Source organism: Phoenix dactylifera, chromosome 9, assembly GCF_051530095.1.
Source record: "Phoenix dactylifera cultivar Ajwa chromosome 9, Ajwa_hap1_PhDact_Kaust_v1.1, whole genome shotgun sequence".
In the NCBI taxonomy this organism is placed as follows: Eukaryota; Viridiplantae; Streptophyta; class Magnoliopsida; order Arecales; family Arecaceae; genus Phoenix; species Phoenix dactylifera.
Window position 1 is genome coordinate 22044624 of NC_143198.1, and position 20008 is coordinate 22064631.

The following is a 20008-nucleotide window of genomic DNA, read 5'->3' on the forward strand; positions in this document are numbered from 1 at the left end:
TGGCACACTTGACTTATCATATATGGTTGGATAGGAACGCTGGTCTATTTGAGGGCAGGAGGTGGTCTGCGAGGATGGTGGTGGATCGAGCAATGCTACATGCAGGGGAGATGGTTGCGACTACTGCGTGGTTCACTTCTGGAATGGCTAGGGACATCTGGGGTATCCTTCCCGCTGCTACAGCGCCCAGGTTCGCTCTTGTTTCTTGGGTACCCCCACCCCTTGGTCATTTCAAGGTGAATTTTGATGGTAGTTGCTCGGTGGATGGTGTCTCTGGAGGTGTGGGTTTTGTGATCAGAGACGAGAGGGGCAGACTGATAGCCGCCGGTGGTCGTCGCATCCCAGGGCTTACTATTGTTGGAGCAGAGCTGAGAGCTGCTTGGGAGGGCTTATCTTATGCGAGGAGGATCCTCGGCGCCGCCCGGGTGCATCTAGAGGGTGATTCTTCGGTGGTGATCGATTGGATCCAGGGTGTGGATAGGTTCGGTGATGGTCATCCACTCATTCGTGAGACTAGGAGGTTGGCTCAGGAGATGGGTGATTTTCATGTTACACATGTGTATCGGAAGGCGAACAGAGCTGCTGACTGGGTCGCCTCTTACGTAGCTAGGCATTCCGGAGAGTTTCTTTGGACTTCAGCAGCTGATAGTCCCACTCCGTTGTTATCTTTACTTTCTTTTGATATGGCTGGATGTACTCAAGTTAGAGTAATATGAACTGCCGTTTTTACCAAAAAAAAAAAAAATACCATTAACGGGACATGGATATGGCCTGAGAAAGTCTCTGACAGAACCTTTGCTCGGCCTGCTGCTTACACCCATATTCAGACCACCACACTACTGTACAAAGAAATTTGCTTTTCATTAATCTTAGTTATTTATTCCTCTGGGCTTTGCCTCAAAAGCCACTATCCTTTCAAGCAAGCAGGCGCAGAGGTCACTACTCACTATGGCCCCAAATAAACAAAGCCCACTTATGACATGCCACCCACGCCAAGTACTCCCAAGATTATTCAAAACAAAAAGGAAGGAAGAAGTGGAGAAGTTGCATCAAGCCAGTCCACTATAAACCGAAGAAAGGAAGAAACTGATGAACCATGCACCTCGGTCGGGACAGGCACAAAAAAAAAAAAAAAAAAAAGTACTATCAACAACATACTGTAAGACATTTCCATCTCTCCATCTCCTTTCCTCCTACCCATCTCTTTCTCATGCTGCGTCTCTTTCTAATACTCTCGCCAAAGTATACTACTTTTTTTTTCCCCCACTGTTAGTCTTCTACTTTGTCTCCACCTTTTGGGTTCATTTCGTATATTCCATATCTCCTTTTGAACTCCATCGTATCTGTGGAGTGGGATGGCAAAATTCCAAGCATGCTGAAGAAAATATTTTTGTTGAGCAGTAGGTGGAACACAGCGTGGAGCGGTGGAGGTCACATCACCGGGCGTTGGAGTCACTGCCGGCCATCTTGCCCATAGAGAGTGTGAAGTACAGCAGTATCTGCGTTCCCATGCTGGACCTAGAGCCAAAAAAAAATACCACGTAAGCCTACTTCAAGTTCTTTCTTGTGATGTATAACACTGGTTAGTAGAGCAATGCTTTACAGGTATCGCATGCATGAGCACATGCGATCCATTGTCCAGCTCCCTCTCAGACCATCCGGAAAACAGAAATTTTCAGGCATATATAATATATAAATAGACAAATAGATAGATATATCGCACATATTTAGGGTACCATACATCTCCAAAAATAAAAAAACCTAACATGATGAAGAAATGAATCAAGTGGAGGCCAAGCAAACGTAATGGACGTATATAACATAAATTTATTCATCGCCGCTTGCGAGAACACCATCATTGGACTCTGCAACCATCAAGTTGATATTGTTGCTTTGTAAAGAAATATAGAATATTTTTAACAAAATAGCAAGATTTGAACGATATACAGTAGAAATATAATCGTCGGCAGGCTTGTATGGCCAGAAAGAAATTCAATCACATACGGTCAAAAGTAGAGACGTCATATACCTATAAACCCGGCAGCTATATAATAAACAAACAATTATGTCATGATATACTGACAGCGACGGGGCCCACTAGAGCAAAGGAATCTTCTCTTTATGGGCATCAGTATTAGACAAGTACTATTTTTGATGTCACCCTAAATTGTGAAATTAACTGATCTTGGAGAGAAATCTTGAATGTTTCATCATTTACCTTCCCTCCAATCTTAGCAGATTCATAAACTACTAGTCTAAAGTCTATATCATGCACAAATTTATTTCATTTGCGTCTCTAATTGTGTTGTGCACAAGAACATCCCAAAAAGTGGAAGCATCTTCAGGGGTTGGATTTAAATATATACCTATCTATCTTGCCTACAATCTTTGTTTGGCCTGGATTTAGTCATGTACTTTAATTGTAAGAATCTTCCACTACTTAGATTTAAAGGATCTGCTACCATACCATCAATATCACCACCTAACAAGGCACTGACCTTAACCAAAGGTTACGCGACGGCATCAATTGACAAAGAGTAATTGGAATATTGTTATAATGTCAAACTTCAAGAGAAATAAAATTCTCAAAAACCCACCCTCCAAAAGAAATATCACCTTCATAGAAAAAAGAGTTTCTAGAAAGATTGTAGCATCTTTATAATTATTTATGCTGAAATCATCCCTTGTTTATAGATTACATTATACTCATGCCTTTCTTTCTACATGGCATGCCAGTTTAGAAATAATAAAAAAGAAAAATATATAAATTTTAAAGTGATTAGGAGAACGGTGAGAGGAGGTGAAATTATGGGAACTCTAATTAAGTTGATGATGTTAGAATAATGGGGAAGGGATTTGGAGGAGTTGATAAAATTGATATACAATGTACAATACATGAAAAACAAAAAGAGCCCAAATCACATACTATTAGCAAAACCAATTGATTCAATGTTACCATACCTAAAGATAATACAGAAGCATCAACAAACAATTATAAAATATAATATTACTATAATAACAAGCTTATTAATTTTAAAACTCTAAATCATACAAAAAGAAATATCACCTACAAAGAAGGGAGAAATCTGAAAGTTATTCATTTTGTTTTACCTGCACAGTTTGTTATCATAACTTCCTAAAATAATTTCTTCTAAAAGTGTCCCATTCTCATAGATTAAACTTCACTCATCCTCTCTATAATTGAGTTCATCATGCATGCATTCTATTTTCTCTACATATTTATAATAGTAGATGCATGGAACTCCACTAGGACGACGCCATTGTTTTTAATCTCCGTCTGGATCCTGATAATTTTATTTGCATTGCACGAATTATACTTTTTTTTCAAAAAAAAAAAAAATCCCAGAACGCCAATGGGGGTTCCCGTTGGTCCCAGGTGTCAACTCTCAACCGCGTCGGAAGACGACCACCGTGGAACCGGTCCACCACGTGCCCGGTCGCCCACCGTGGCATCGGACTGTCGCAATTGATGGACCCAATGACCACAAAACGGCCACACTTGGGCGTGTCGTTTCGTCCAAGACTTCTCCGAGACGTGGCCCACGGCGTCACGGGCTTCCCCTGGGCCCACCAACCGATCACCATCAACGGCCGTGCGATCGGTGGACCCACCGCGTAGGTCCCACGCGCACGCCGTCCCACCATTACGCTTTTAACCAGACTCAATGCCCAAATTACTTGTCCGTCAACATCACGAACTCCTTGGCATTTCGTAATTAACGTAAAAAAATAAGGCCATTTTGGTCATAATGGAAACTTACAAGCTGGCGAAGAAGACTAGAACCCTCCTCGGGTCAAGCCACGGGGTCTGCCGCCTCCCGAGTCTCCTGCTCCTCCCTCCAGCCGCCGTTGGGGTCGCCGCCGATTGCAATCCGGAGGCCTCCCTCTCACCCGCCACGTGCACCCAAGCTGCGGGTTTCTCACCCCCACCGGGCCCACCTGCACACGTATACGACCCAGACGATTCATCAGACCCGTCCAAAGGGGACGACCGCGTCGAGGATTTCACCGTTGAAAGAGTCCGCGCAAATCGAGACAAAATTACGGTTTAGTGGTTTAAAATCACGAAAACGTCAATTCCCGCATTACGTCACGACACGATTCTTATAACAAAGTTACATCCCTCTTTTCTTATAACAAATATTTTATTGTCGCCGCTGACTCGGGCGAGTCGGTGACTGGGAGAGGAATCGGACTCGGGGTGGGGAACTCACCAGGAAACGAGTTGGCGGTCTCTCCCTCCGCCGCCTTCCGCTCTAAGCCTCCACCGCTTCTCTGGGATCCTTTTCGCGAAAGGCTTTTCACCATCTAAATTTAAACCCCAACAAAATCAATCAATAAATAGAACGAGTGCTTTCTTAGAATTTATTTTCTAGTTCTAAAATTTACACAGAAAATAGAGGAAGATGATGAATAATATTAAATACCCAATCCGAGAGAAGCGGAAAACAAGGTATAGAGGAGGGGGGAAGAGAGGAAAGAGAGTTACGGAGACTCGTGGGCTGGAAGTGGAGTCCTTATCGTTGTTGGCGGAGAGAGCCGAGAGGGCTCCGATATCGATGGCGACGAAGCCGTCGGACGCCTCCGCCTTGCTCCCATCGCCTTCTTGATAGGCGAAACTCATCGCTGGAGCGCTCGATTTCACTTCTCCAAAACCCTAAAAAACCGAACTAGAATCAGAACAGAGGTTTTGTTTTTATCCACCTACTCCAATAGAACAGTCTCCCAACTAAAAAGTTAAGTAAGCACTCTCTTCAATCAGTTGGATCAATTTCTTTAATAAATCGGGGGAAGCATCTTGCTTCCTCCATCTTCCATACAAAAAAAAAAAAAAAAACAGAAAAGCAATCGCGAAGAGACTCACTGGTTTTGGAAATTCCGCCATGAGTTCTTCCCTGGAAGTCTTCTTTCTTTCTCGGGCGCTACGGAGCGATGGAGGCGGCCTCAAACGTCAGTGGATTTAGCAAAAGATCACGTATTCGGTCTGTCAAAGGGAAAATGTTCTGAGGCGGAAAAAGGACCAGTTCTCCAATCCATCTCTCTTCTTCAAGGAAGACATCTCTTTATAATAAGTTTTGAGAGTGGAGAGACGCTTATGGATATCAACACCGTGAGAAAGGATAGGAAGACATGGTAGGGGCCGCGTGGGAATTCCAATATAGTTATTGTAAAAATTTTATTTTTCAGTAAGGGACCCACCACGACCCTTTTTTTTTTTTTTTTTTTTTTTTTTGCTGAAAACGGGTGCTTCATACAGTGCGGGTACGAATACACCCAATAAAGTCAAAATACAAGACCTCACGGAGTGCCAATGGCAACTCCGCCTCCCCTGCCCAGAGGGCATACCCCGAGTGGTGGGCCACATGGCCAGCCACCCAATCGGCTGCCCCATTGGCCTCCCTGAATACATGTTTGGCCAAAATGGCCCCTCCCTGACTCATCATCACAATATCGCGAATCAGGGGGTGGTCTATGGTCTCACCCCCCAATCCCCTCTGAATCCATCGGACAACAGTGGTCGAGTCCCCCTCCAAAATAATCGAGCTGGCTCGCAGTACTGCCCTCGCATGTCGAAGGCCTGCCCAGGCGGCGTGCAACTCTGCTCCTGGCACCGATGTATCAAACAACTGACACCCACCTGCGGCCACTACCCTGGAGTGTGGGCCCCGTATGACAAAGCCAGCACCGCCCCGCGTGCCGCCATCCAGAACCGACCCATCGAAGTTGACCTTGAGGAAGCTCAGGGGTGGGGGCTCCCAGGTGAAATACACCAACTGGGAAGCTGCCGAGGCAGTGGGGGAACCCCAGGTGTCCCGAGCTGTCAAAGGTCTATCTGTAGAAAGGGCGGGTCTGATCTCCAAGGCCTGTGCTCTAGCAAGCTCTGCCACAAACCTCGGTGACACCCTGCGCTCACCGAGAGTGCGGGCATTCCTTGCCAGCCAGATCTGAAGCGCTGTGCAAGTAGCTCTAATGCCCTCCTCACGGGTCCGTGAACTGGCTAACCACTGCCGTGTCACCCTGAGAAACTGTAGCCGCTCACTCCGGGCCCCCTGCGGGATCCCAGCCCACTGCCATGTCGTCCGCGCCCATGTACACTGGAAGAGCACATGGTCCGCTGACTCCTCAACGCCGCACGTCCCGCACTCAGCAGGGACCCCCCAACCTCGCCTGCTCAGCTCTGCTCTCGTAGGAAGTCGGTTCCAGAACACCTTCCATAGAAAGAGAGCAACCCTCGGATGAAGTCCGGACCTCCAAATCCAGGTACAGTCCGGCCCCGGCTCATGACCTGACTGCATGGCTCGCGTGATGTCTCTCAACCTGACACTGGCCTGGCTCGAGGTGCCCCACACCCTGACGTCCGGCCCCCCACATCCTGGTAATGGAAGGGATCGGATCCTCGCAGCTAGGTGTACCCCGAACAATGGCCTGAGTCTGGCCTCATCCCATACTGCCCCTCCTGGTACAAAGAGATCGCACACCCGTAATCCCTCAACTGCCTCTGTGTCAAACATAGTTGGCCAGCGGCTCAGGGCCAAGGAGTCCACCCATGAGTCGCTAGCCACCTCAATACTCCGGCCGTCACCAATCAGAACCCTGATATGTGCTGATACTGTCGGCAGGTGCCTCCCGATCTCACGCCACATGAAAGATGCTCGGCGACCCCGCTGTGCCATCCCTGAAGCCCCTCGGCCATATCTCGCTGCCATCACCTGACTCCAGAGGCCGTGCGGCTCTAAGATGAACCGAGCCGCATGCCGGGCAATGAAGGCCTCGCGCCTCTCAATAAGGGACTGTACTCCCAGACCGCCCTCACTAGTGGGGCGGCAAACCTGCTCCCAGGCAACCAGGTGCACTCCGTGACCTCCACCGTATGACCCCACAGGAAGTCCCTAAGAAGGCGCTCGATCCTTAACAGGATCGTCTTGGGAACCACTGTGTTGGCCATGAGGTAAACCGGTAGAGATCCCAGCACTGCCCTGACCAGTGTCACTCTCCCCATCATGGATAATGAGGACGCCCTCCATCCCTCCAGTCTGCTCTGAACTCGCTGCACCAACCCGGAGCACTCTGCCACCCGCAGTCTCCGGCCAGTGATAGGCACCCCTAGGTAGGTAAGCATCCCCTCCTGCTCCGGTATCTGGAGGATCCCTCTGATCTCCTCCCTGACTCATCATCCCACCACGACCCTTTCAACCTCGTTTTTTTTCTTCTTCTTCTTTTTTTCCATGGCGTGTGCCTTACATAACCTCGTTTTTGTTTGGTGTGGTCATGATCTTCTCAACCTTGAAAATTTTGTTTTACATATCTATTTTATATGTCTAAAATAAAGAATTATATATACCTAAAACAAAAGCTTGGATATTATACAAAACTTTCTTGTTGCCGCATGGACTTCGGTATTAATAATATTGATATTAATATAATAAGTATTATTAAAATTTATTATTTAAGATATAATATATATTAATGATGATATTAATATAATCAACCATCATTAAAATGTGTTTCTTAATATATAATAGAAATCTATTTATTAAAATTTTTTATTTACTATTTTTTGCTTTATTATATTAAATTTTAAAATTAGTTTTAAAAAAGAAGAAAAAAAAATCATGCCTTATGCATCATGCGGAGTTAATATTTTTTGCAGGAGCTTCTATAGGAATGCTAAGCTTGGATAGACTTCTTTGTTTTCTATGTAGATGCTGGTATTGATGACTATCATATTGATATTGATGTAGTGATTGCTAAGTGGATATGAGTATTAATCATGAAGATTTTTTTTTTGGTAATCATAAAGTTATTGCTTAATGTGCAATAAAATTTGGTTATTAAAATTTTGTATTTATTATATCTTATTAAGATTTTGCTTTTGTGCTCTGTCCTATCTTATTAATTATGTAATCTACATAATTGATCTGAAAATAGATAGCTTGCAAAGTATTGAAAGCAATGAATTAAAAACCATTTGGCTTGGTAGTATGTGTATACTCTATGTTGGTTTTCTATATTGCCTTATAGTATCATCTATGTCTCCACTTTCTGTGGTCTAATAAGAGTTGCTCTTTAGCTTTTGGAGCATTATTCTTTTACAAGATTTGCTAGAGTGTTTCGTGTTGCCGCGGAATTCAGGCCGAGGTGAGAGTGCAGTTGGACGACTTTGAGGTCAACTGGAGACGAGCTGCACAGGCTAGTTGAGGTGTTGGGTGCTGGTTTGCTCTGCTAGGTGGCACGCAAGAAGTCCACTTACTAGAGAGTTTTCAGTGGAGGAATCTCCGATGCCTAAGTCAGAACAATAAAGCAACAGTATGGAAGGAAGAGAGTTTCAGTAGAGGGTCACTTTGTGAATAGGGTTGCACGTATATTACATACCTGAGGTCTTTTAGGTTACTTTTCTTATATAGAAAAACTAGTTTACGGTTATTTGGGTTGACATAGCGTGCAACGATGGCTAGGTAGTAACCGGTGGTACGACCACAGTATGGGTGCTAATCTACGTGGGCACTAGAGTGCACTAGTAGGGCACAAGATATGATGTCATCGTGACTACGGATTATCAGAATTATCAGTTATTAAGATTGTGAGTTCTTGTTGACTCGTACCAATTGTCCTACTTGGGCAATGACTTCTTCGTCGATCAGTTCTTTGGCTAGAGTCGAAAAGCTTATGTTGGATGATCAGTTGCTTGGTTGTGGCCGAGGTAATTCTTTTTAGTTTACATACGAGATAAAAAGAAAGATTAAGTTTGAAGTTGAGGTATCTAATATTTTCTCCCTCGCTTTGTAACTAGGATGATAAAGGGGGCGCGGGGGCGCGGCGGAGAAGGACTTAAGAAAATAGGCCAACGAGTCTGGGGCAGCCGGTGGTACAGGGGGGCGGGGGTTCCAAGATGGAAAAAGTCAAACGAGGAAGGGTGGTGGGTGATGGGATGGGTAGTTCTAAATACACCCCTCCTATTGCTCAGGACACCCCCCAAAAATTAAAAAAAAATTAAATACTCTCTACACCCCCCCATTTGCTAAGGACACCCCTAAAAAATTAAAAATTCCTAAATTACCCCCACCCTCCCCACCCCCCACCTCCCCACCCCCCGCCTCTGCCTCCTCCTCCTCCCCCCTCCTCATCCTCCTCCTCCCCCTCCCCCTCTTCTCGCCCACCTCTGCCTCCCCCTCATCCCTCTCCCCTCCTCCTCCGCCCCGCCTCTGCCTCCTCCTCCTCCCCCTCCCCCTCTTCCCGCCCACCTCTGCCTCCCCCTCATCCCTCTCCCCTCCTCCTCCGCCTATTCACCCTTCTCCTCCTCCTCCCTCCTCCCTCCTCCTACTCCTCCACCCCTCTACCTCCGCCCCCCATCCCCATCCCCTCTTACTCTGCATCCCCCTCTGCCTTCTCCCCCTTCTTTGCCTCCTCCTCCACCCCCTATTCCTCCCTGCTCCCATTCCTCCTCCTCCTCCTACCCCTCCTCCCCCTTCTCCTCCACCTCCCCCTCCTCCAACTACCCCTCCTACCCCTCCCCCCTCCGCCGCCTCCTCCCCACCCTCCTACCCCTCCTCCCCTTCCCTCCGCCGAACAGAAGGATTCTGTTCGGTTGAGGGTTGCCGAACAGAAGCCTTCTGTTCGGCACTGGATCGCCGAACAGAAGCCTTCTGTTCGGCACCGTTCAGCCGAACAGAAGGATTTTGTTCGGCGATCCAGTGCCGAACGGAGCACGAAACGGAGGAGGAGGAAGGAGGGTGTACTGAGAAAATTTCAAGGGCAATATGGTAATTACACTAAAGGTTAGTTTGGGTATTTTTTTTTAATTTTTGGGGGGTGTCCTGAGCAATAGGGGTGGTGTATTTAGAACTACCCTGATGGGATTATAGGATGGTTTGAAGTTGAGAAGATAGCTTGAGCTGAGAGGATAACCCTAAGGACATCGATTATTCTAAATTTTCAATTATGACATCAAATAATTAATAGCTAAAATTAATTTTGTTTTTTTAAAAAAATATTGTATTCCTAACTTATTATATTTTTATAGTGTATTTCAGAAAGTTGGAGAATAGGAGAAAATATTATACCCGGCGGAACAAGCATGTTGAGAAGAAGAGTGGAGACAAAACTGGATGAAAATATGAAAAAATAAAAAGTAGAGAGCAAACTTTTTATAAAAGAATTATAAAATATTCTAAATAGGAAACTAGCATAGATAAAAGAAAGAAAAGGGTCGTCATCTTGAAGCCTATTCATTAATTATGCTGCTAATGCTGGGGCACGCCTTAAAGTAAAGTGCTCCCCCACAGGTCCACCGTCATTTTGGCTGAAGTTGTTCGAATCCTCGTTTAGAAAAATAGTTTTTTTTCTTAATTCTCGCATGGATATTATCGTCGAGTCAACATTTTCAATCTTATTGGAGACATATATTCTAAATCTTAGCCGATCCAAATAAGATATTTGACTGATACAAATGTCTTGCCTAGATATTTCGGTCCATTCTTATTATCCTAAGTCGATATAAATATTAAAATTAATCTTTTGAAAGAGTAGATAGCTTTGTAACTGCAGCCATGATGGAGCCAACGAGGAGCATGGAACGTTCCTTTGGAAAGGCGAATAGAATAATAACAAAAGAACTCTTCAGCTACCGCCACGCCATTTATCACTGCTGCAAGGATAAGGAAGCCGTCGAGTCAGAATGAAACTCGCGTAGATTAAAGCTTTCTTCTTCTCATTGTAAACTTTCTTTAAGAAAGGAAAAAAATTGAAACTTTAATTAAAGACGGGGAAAAGGTAGAATTGCCAAAGAGGCATGTGAGGGGATGAGCAACAGGGGCGATGGACTCGGAAGAGGGACTGCTCTCAAGCTCGGATCCACCTGCGTGGAGTTTGAGGTGGTCACGGTATGTTGCTTGACGTGCGTTGGGGTGGATATTTCCTGTACTTTTTGCAGTTGCTGGGAATCCAATGTGGATAGCTCGCAATCCACCATTCTTGTGGCAGATAGCGAATAAAGAATGAATGAGAATTTTGACTAGAAAAGGAAAAAGGAAAGAATGGGAATGAAGATTATTTGGGAGAAGCTGACTGGACCAGGATCGAATCCAAAAGATTTTGAATCCACATCTGTTTGCTGAGGGCTTCCTTATTGAAAGTTTTTTATTTTTTCGATAAAACAGTAGGATCCCACTATCCTAATATAAATACATTCTATAAATTAGAAAATAAAATATTATGGAATTAAAAATTAACAGATGCAAAATCAATCCATAAAGTATCACCAGAGAAAGTTTTCTAAAGTATCCACTTAGCTTCTAATTCGGGCAATTAAAATATTGGATTTGGTCCATACTCGGACTTTGGCTTTGGTTCATCTTGATTCAATAGAATTAAGTTCAACTTTGTGGTAGCATATTTCGTAAATGTATAATTACATTTTGTTTGAATTAATTATCCTTTTAGAATAGTATTCCTGTTTAATTATTAAAATATTCACATAACAGCAATAACTATTCTCTAATAATCTAATAACAACAGCAAAATTATCTTTATTATTAAAATATGAATGATGGGGTTTATACTCTATCTCGGACATTTGAATCTACTTTCAATATAATTGGAGCACTCCCTTTGTCCTCTTCTCTCTTCGCAAGTGTCCCTCCATTTTTGTTTCATAAGCATTGCATGTGCCAGATATTAATTATGGCATAACGTAATGTCATGGATGAAAGATTAGCAATTGCAAGCAACATTAACTTGTGAAAGTATTCTGACAGGTACTTGGACGAAAATTTACGAAGTTGCCGGCTCGAGATGATACTTGGAGGCTGAGAGTGTGGGGGTCGCTTTGTTATTTATCATGCATACTAAACAAATGCCCAAATCTTCCAACTGAACCGTCCAATTGAAGGACTTCTTTCTCTCTCACTGCACCAAAAATGGGACCTCTTTCTCAACCTTTATCAGAGCTTCCATGGACAAAAGCCAGCTACGGAGTTACCATTCGGAACAGAACTGATTGTGAAGGATCACTGATCGGACGAAGGATCCTTCCTGATCAATGAGATAGATTTTGTTTCCACAACAAATTGTTCAGGTACTCAGATAACAGTGCTCATGGCACCTAAATCCCAAAGGGCTCTTCTTCTGGAGCACGCCCTATTGGTGCAAGTCTACTAATTGTTGTTTCATGAAACTTTGAATGCCAAAAAAGAGTTCTAGCAATGAAAAACTTGTTTAATTATATCTTTGGCTAATTTATTAATATAAAGATGGTCAAAATGGTTGGGACAAGATTTACGACCATGTTTGCTTATTGGATTAATTGGAAAAAAACGAACAGGAAAACCATTCATGAAAGATCCACTTCTCAAGAATGGTGATGACAATTAATTTAATTCCTGTATTTAGGTAAGTTTAGGTAAATCTCTACGGAATAAAAGTGACCAAGTAGTATATAATATCAATATATATTTTTTACATTAATATAGTAGAATTATTTGTTATTTTTGTAAGTACAATAAATAGTTTAACATGATAATAATATCATAATAATATTAGTAACATCATATATAAATACCAAGTAATATCTATAATATCTAATACTATTTATTCTATAATTACCAAAATATATAATTATAATAACATAGAATATAATGACATTTAATAATTTTAATATTATTAACATAGTAATATGAAAATTAGTATTTTTATTTACTAATATGATCAAAATATTATAATGTACAAATAGTAATATTACTATAATAATTAGAATAATAATAAATTAGTAATAATACAATACATAATATTGTAAAAACAATATAATTCAATAATAACTATAAAAATATATCAAAATAAGTATAGTAACATTATTCATATTATAGCCTCTTCCTCTCATTTTTGGGCTGTTCTTGCTGGTTTTTCCATTGCAAATGATTCCCCTATCAAAAAAGAAGGGTGTGGAGCTTCTCAACCGACAAAGAAGAGGGGATAGAACTTTGTCTTTTATCCCGTGCAGGGTGATTGAGGGATGGAGCTATTTTCTTGATGGAAAAGAGTAGGGCCCTACCTTAGCCTGAGTTTATTCCGATGTTCTGTGTGCAAGGTTAGCTTGGTGAGCATCTCCTTAACCTTATGAAATATTTTAAATTTCAATTAAATTATTAAGTGATTTATATTATTTAAGTTGATATAATATCATATATAATATTATCAAAATTAATATGAGTTCTAAAATTAATGTTATTGATGTTATGATTCAAATAATGTAAATATATAGGTGATATAATTAATAATATAATAAAATAAATGCTAGGTTACAATGATTATAAAATCTATTTCATGATAAAATAATTTAGTAATTTAGTTGAATCAAATGTAATAATTAGAGTATTTAGTAATCTTGATATTACAAATATCATAATATTAATATTAATCTATAATATATGTATTATTAATATATAATTTACAATTCTATATTATAAATAGTAATAATATAATGCAATATATAATATTATTGTTAGATAGATAATGAATTAGTTGACAATTTATTGAATAAAATGAAATACAATTTGCTATATACAAAAGAAGAAATGAAATCGTTATATATTAGCTGTTTGTCTTTTTGTTGTGTGTTACTGAGTATTTCTCACTAATACAACTGTGAGTTTTGATACGAGACTTGGTTTTGGACTTGACCCTTTTGAAAATGTTGTGGTGGCATTCTTGGTTGGTGATAAGATGTGGTAATGTATAAGATTTCAATTTAGTACGCCACATAAGTATACCCGAAAAAAATGGTAGCTATATGACCAAATTTAGAACCTCTGTAGAAAATCTAGCAGAATTAAGTTGGATTTTCTATTGGATTCATAGATTGGGTAATCTACTTGGGTAGGGCTTGTCAACCAAATAGTATTAGCCTAAATCTCATGGACCACTATATATTTTTGTTTCCTACAGACCCACATATTAGATTTAGACTAAAACTAGAATGGGCTTTTAGAAGAATACATGTTGGATAAGCTGAAAAGCCTGATTACTACAGGATATTTCTAGAGATATCCAAACAACCTTTAGGGTGCCACCATTACAAGCCGCTAGCTCCATGTTTTATTCACCAAGAACTGTATAGTATTATATACTTTTCAAATAATGGAAAGCATCTCATCAGTGCGGTGCGCATAAAGACAACAAAATGAAGATAACCTTTATAACTGTTCTCTTTTATTGTATGATCTTCTTTCTTGACTATAGAGGAAAAAATCATGGGGCGCAAATGATCATGGATACACATAGAGAAGTTACCATGCAAAGAGATGAGGTATTATCAGCAGAGCAAGTCTATGAAATATTGGCTCTCGGTGGGAGAGGATTTTTGAAGATCATCCATTTTATTTCTACTCTAATTCAAGCATATGCTCAACTATAGAGTTCTAATGAGATGTACTATTTTTATTTCATTCATGTAATATAGTGTTAAGAGTCGTCTTCGTTGGGTTAAGAGTTCAAATTCATTCAAATCTAATCATAAGTACCACGATCAGTTTGTGGTCAATCTCTATGAATCCGTACTGTAGTATCCTCTAGTCCACATGGATTATGGGCTAAGTTCGCTCTGATACCATTTGTTACAATCCATGACTTCATCTAAAAAGACTAACTAATTTGTTTAACACACATCCGCACAGATCCTCACATATAGTCTATCCTAATCAGGTACATGATAAAATTCAGTGTTTAACAAAATAATATATCCAAGATGTGAAAACATTACTAGTTTTGTTGCTAGTCATAGCTATCTAGTTGGCGGGAGTGCAAAATAACTATTCTCTATCATTTGAATGGTAAAATTGTTAAATTCATGGCATATGAGATACAACCCTAAAGATGTTCTTTCCCTTTAGACTGGCTAAGAAATCAGATTTGCAAGATCAAACATCTGAAGAGGTCAATTTGACTGAGGGAAAGAAAGTGAATCCATCCAAAATGCAATCCTTATATCCACTTATCTTACAATTCATTATTGAAGTCTTGAACCCAGAATTTCATTTTAGTTGAGAGTGTAAGCAGTGATCCAAAGAAAGCGAAGGTAGAATACAAGAAAAAACACTTGTTCTCACTTCAAAGCACCTTAAAAGTTCAAATATTAATATGACAATACAGTACAAATAGTTTTTCTCGATGCCTTATAGCCAAGATATCTTTAATGTGAAAAATTATATCCTGCATCACGTGACGGCGCACCATACTAATTACAACCGCTTGTTTCTGTGGACCCTATTTACCAAGTGCTCAGCTCGGTGCATTGCAACAATAATAGATGGTTATGATTGGTGTGGTGTACCACCATATGATGGACATGATGCACGATATAATTTCTCCTGTGATACATATGTGGGATGTCATACCTGCAGCATATAGAGCAACTTGTCCAAAGAACCTCATAGCTTTACTTTGGTATCTTGTGGTATATTTTAGGTTATTTTTATAAATGTTTGGGCAGGCGCGCAACTGGGGTCTCTTTTCAGGTTCTCCGCCACAGGCTTCGACATCCTCGCATGTTTCATGCTATTCTTCACAGCTTTTGTCACGGGTTGACTTGGGGAAAGAGAAAGAAAACCCACTTAGATGCCAACCCGTGCTGCCTTGAGTAACGGATACAGGGTCTCTAGCCTTGAAGAGGACGGCAAACACTTTTGACTCCACCAAGAAATGGGCTGCGTAGAGAGGAAGGATGTGGATGGGGTGAGGAGTGGGTGCTTTGAGTATTCTTGCTGCAAGGGATCTTTTTTTCTTTTTGATAAGATATGTTGTTGAAAGATCAACTGAGACGGGATTTCTTTTTTCTTGCACGTCGTTTTCTACTTATTGATTATGATCTCCCAGTTGCCTTCATCACGTGAATTGTTTTGTTGGGCATAGATCTTAGATCAAATAGAAAGATGAGGATCATCGGATCTAATATATATCTTTTGGTGTTTAAAAAAGATGTATTTTTTTTCTTTAAGCATATGACTAGTATATCAAGAGTATTTAGAGAAGCTTAATCTTTTGACTTATCTTGTTCCTCAACAAATTTTTGGCCTATCTTGCTTAAATTTTTCCCACCCATGTAAACTTCACCCCTTTATCATCTTGAAAAGATTAGTATTTATGAGCTCAGACACGAAGCTTTTTGTTGGAAGCTTAAAGTGAAAGCTTACATACATGGTCCTAGTCAAGATATAGATGATTAATACTTGCAAAGCTAGCGAAAAAGTGTTATTTGGTTCTTCGCTTTTTATAAATACCCAAGTTCTAATGATGGATATAGGATTTGATGGGGGGCAAAATGGATCGTCCAGCCCACAGCTAAAAGGCCGTCCAGTTTTGGCCCAATAAACGCCAACGCCGACCGGTTGAATCCTCACTTCGGCCTATAATCAGCTCGACTTCGGACTCCGCCAAAAAAGCTCCATCGACTTCAGATATTCGCCGACTCCCCCGACCAAGTTCGGGGTGTCTCCAGTGTTCGACGACCCTCCTAGACCAAGCTCGAGTGTCTTCAGTGTTCGACGACCCGCCTAGACCAAGCTCGGGGTGTCTCCAGTGTTCGCCGACCTGCCCCGACCAAGCTTGGGGCGCTTACTTCAGTAGTACGCCCCGACCCTCGAGCTTGGGGCGCTCCACCGAGCACATCTTGAAACTCGGGAAGCCGAGCTACCCTCAGCACCCGTCTAGCCGATCTTACCAGACGCACGACGCAACCTCTCAACAAGCTCGGCCTCGCCAACAACCGTATCTACGTGCGTGCCTACGCCCTCCTACGTAGCCGTATGTTATGACACCACTGTGCTACGCCCCATAGCCGACCCTCAATAGTCAAAGGACGGCACCATGACTACTCCAGCCATACTCTACTGTGATTGTTAACGCCATACTGTTCTCAAGAACAGACATCACCACACGCCACCAACCAGCCTCAGCTGCGCGCCATTCGGCTTTGAGCCACGCTCCCTCATGATGAGGGCTGACAGTGCCTCTGCCACCTGGGCCTCTCCACCGATATTATAAATAGCTCGATCAGGTAACTTCTAGGGACTCTTGGCTGGACCAAATTGATCCCACTCTAACTTGATCGTTGGAGGGTCCTCATCGGAAACACTGGTGAAATTTTGTGCAGGTCCGCCTCCGTCGCGCAGGAGGTGGTTCCCGTCTTCTTCTTCCAACAACCAGTGGCTCCCTCGACTCCACCGGCGTGGTCACCTTCGGCCCAAATTTGAACCACAACAGGACTAAATATATGCCAATGTGGATTCTTACATGTTTGCTATTTAAGCACTAACGTCCTTGTCAAGCTATGGGCTAGATCTATTCAAATTTAATTATAAGTACTATATCCAAAAACAAACATCACAATTAGCCCATGGTACAGCATCACCTCATCTATATGGATTATAGGACTGGTCCCCTTTACTAGCATGTATCACAATCTAGGATTTTATTTAAAAAAGCTAGCCGTAACGTGTTATTTGGATTTTCTGATCTTGATAAGAATGTAAGATCCACTCAAAATATAGCTATTATAGAACTAAACATATACCTGCAATCGTCCCAATAAAAGTTTATGGGCCACCGCCACTAATCAATAAACTAGCCTTTCAAAACAAGGCCCGGTGAAGACTGTTCTTGTTCATTTTGCATCGGCAGTTTGTTAATAATGCAACTAAGGCCAATCTTCTACGACAGAGCCGCATTATCTTAGCCTTCTTGATAGGAAGCTATTAGGGCTCAATTTATTCATTCCAGCCTAACTGGCCTCTCATTACAACGGTCATCTAAGCAGCACCCAATGACACGGTAGCACCTAACAGATTTCCAAGAGGAGAGTCCCTCCATAGCTCAAGTCCTTGACTCTTCTTAACAACATCCTCCCCAGGATCTTCCAAAAAGATGAACCCAAGTGGTATGCTTTACATCTGATTCTTTCTTGGATGTAATCTGTGGTCTCTATTGTGCTAGCCAGACAAATAGATCACTAATCAAGCATTGAATTTAAGTTATGGCGCAAATATTTAATTCATTAAGGGCCGGAAAACATAGAGGTAACTTATGACATTTTAAACCAGGGAATCAGTTTGGTCTGTTAGTCACAAAGTAAAGAAAAAGAATAAACAAAATGGAGGATGTGCCGATTACCTTTCTTTTTATAAATGAGCAGATCTGATCCTCTCCCTTAACTTAGAGAACCACTGAACCAGTTTGCAGACTTTTACTGGAACCATGAGGCTAAGCCCTAATTATATTGTTGATGGCCAATTCCCAACCAAATGGAACAAAGGACGAGGCCCAACCTTTACTGGACTCATGCAAGCCCATTCCACAAGTCTCGCGCCCAACCTCTTTGGCGTGATGGCCCAGCTCAGTACAGAATGGAAAAAATATAGCCAAATTAATTAATTATTTAAAGATAAACCATTTCTATCTTATTCCAGGGGAAGCTCGTCCCAAACGTAGTTCTTTTTTTTGGAAAATTTTTTTCCAAACATATTTTTGTAAGAAAAAAAAAATCAAAATACTATTAACAACCCAGGACCTTACCTAAAATGGCTAGCCGGAAGGTATTATTTGGGTTCCTTGATCCTGTATAAGCACCCAATATCTACCCAGCGAATAACCGATGTGAAACTAAACACACGCCCGCACGGGTCCTCACATACTCCCTCCGTTCAAGTCCTGACGTCCTCGTAAGACTAAGAGTTCAAATCCATTGGAATCTAATAACAAACACCACGATCAGCCCGTGGTCAGCTCCAATAGATCTGTGCTGCAGTATTCTCTAGTCTACATAGGTTATGGGCCGGGTCCACTACCAGAAAACACGCGTATAGTGACGGGAAATTAGTGACGGACCGTTATCAGTTACTATTTGTGACGGATTAGTGACCGACAGAAATTTGGTCACCGTGGTGTAAACTTAGTGACCGTTTAGTGACAGACCGGTCACAGAATGCGCGGGTAGGATGGGCGCCAAACCTTAGTGACCATCATAGTGACGGGGTATCTGTCAGCAATATGATAACCAAAATTGCAACCAGACAGTGACAAATGCAGCCGTCACAAATATAGTAACCCTAGTATTTATAAATTTTTAAAAGATTATTTTTGGCAGTAACAGATTATTGACAAAAATTTCTGTCACCAAATTTAATTTTTAATTCCAAAAATATTAAAAATATTATTTTTGAGTAAACCTAAATTAAAAGAAAAAATAAAAGGAGGAATATCCAAAATGAAACTAAGTGTGCCCGCCGTTCCGCCCAAATTTCTTCGATAATCCAAATTCCAATCGCTCTCTATAAAACTCAAATTTCTTCTTCTCATTTTAAAATCTCATGGTGTCGGCCATGACCTATTTGCACCCCTATTGCAAGTTTCCTGCTTTATAGAATTTTTTTACCATACTTTATAGTTCAAAAATATTTTTGCCTTGCAAGTCCCATCCAATCAGCCTTATAAATAAAAAAAAAAATTGATATGAAATTTGGCTTGCAAACCGATTTAGCCCAAATCACGATTTAGCCCAAATCAGCTTGCAAACCGACTTAAATAAAAAACCCTAACCTTTCTTTCCCTTCCCTTCCCGTCCCGTCCCTCGCTGAGAGCCGCCGCCGCACCCCCCCTCCCTCGCTGAGAGCCGCCGCCGCACCCCCCCTCCCTCGCTGAGAGCCGCCGCTGCCTCCCCTCCCTCGCTGAGAGCCGCCGCCGCCGGCCCCCCTCCCTCGCTGAGAGCCGTCGCCGCCCTCCCTCGCTGAGAGCCGTCGCCGCACCCCCTCGCTGAGAGCCGCCGCCGCACCCCCCCCTCCCTCGCTGAGAGCCGCCGCTGCGTCCGCTCCCTCGCTGAGAGCCGCCGCCGCCGGCCCCCCTCCTTCGCTGAGAGCCGCCGCCGCCGCCGCCCCCGCCCCCCCTTTTCCCTCGCTGAGAGCCTGATAGCCGCCTCCTCTCGGTGTCGTCGCCTCTTCAACGACCG

General features: G+C 42.2%; 1 protein-coding gene across 1 annotated transcript; it reads right to left on the minus strand.

Moving 5' to 3' along the window:
* Nucleotides 1-976: 976 nt before the first annotated feature.
* Nucleotides 977-5104, minus strand: LOC120107670 (uncharacterized). The gene is made up of 5 exons (XM_039121038.3): nucleotides 4886-5104; nucleotides 4511-4678; nucleotides 4236-4329; nucleotides 3783-3960; nucleotides 977-1518 (listed from the first exon to the last, which is right to left on the minus strand). The coding sequence occupies exons 1-5, from the start codon at nucleotides 4904-4906 to the stop codon at nucleotides 1437-1439; spliced, it is 543 nt and encodes a 180-aa protein (XP_038976966.3). The 5' UTR covers nucleotides 4907-5104; the 3' UTR covers nucleotides 977-1436.
* Between the last annotated feature and the right edge of the window lie 14904 nt (nucleotides 5105-20008).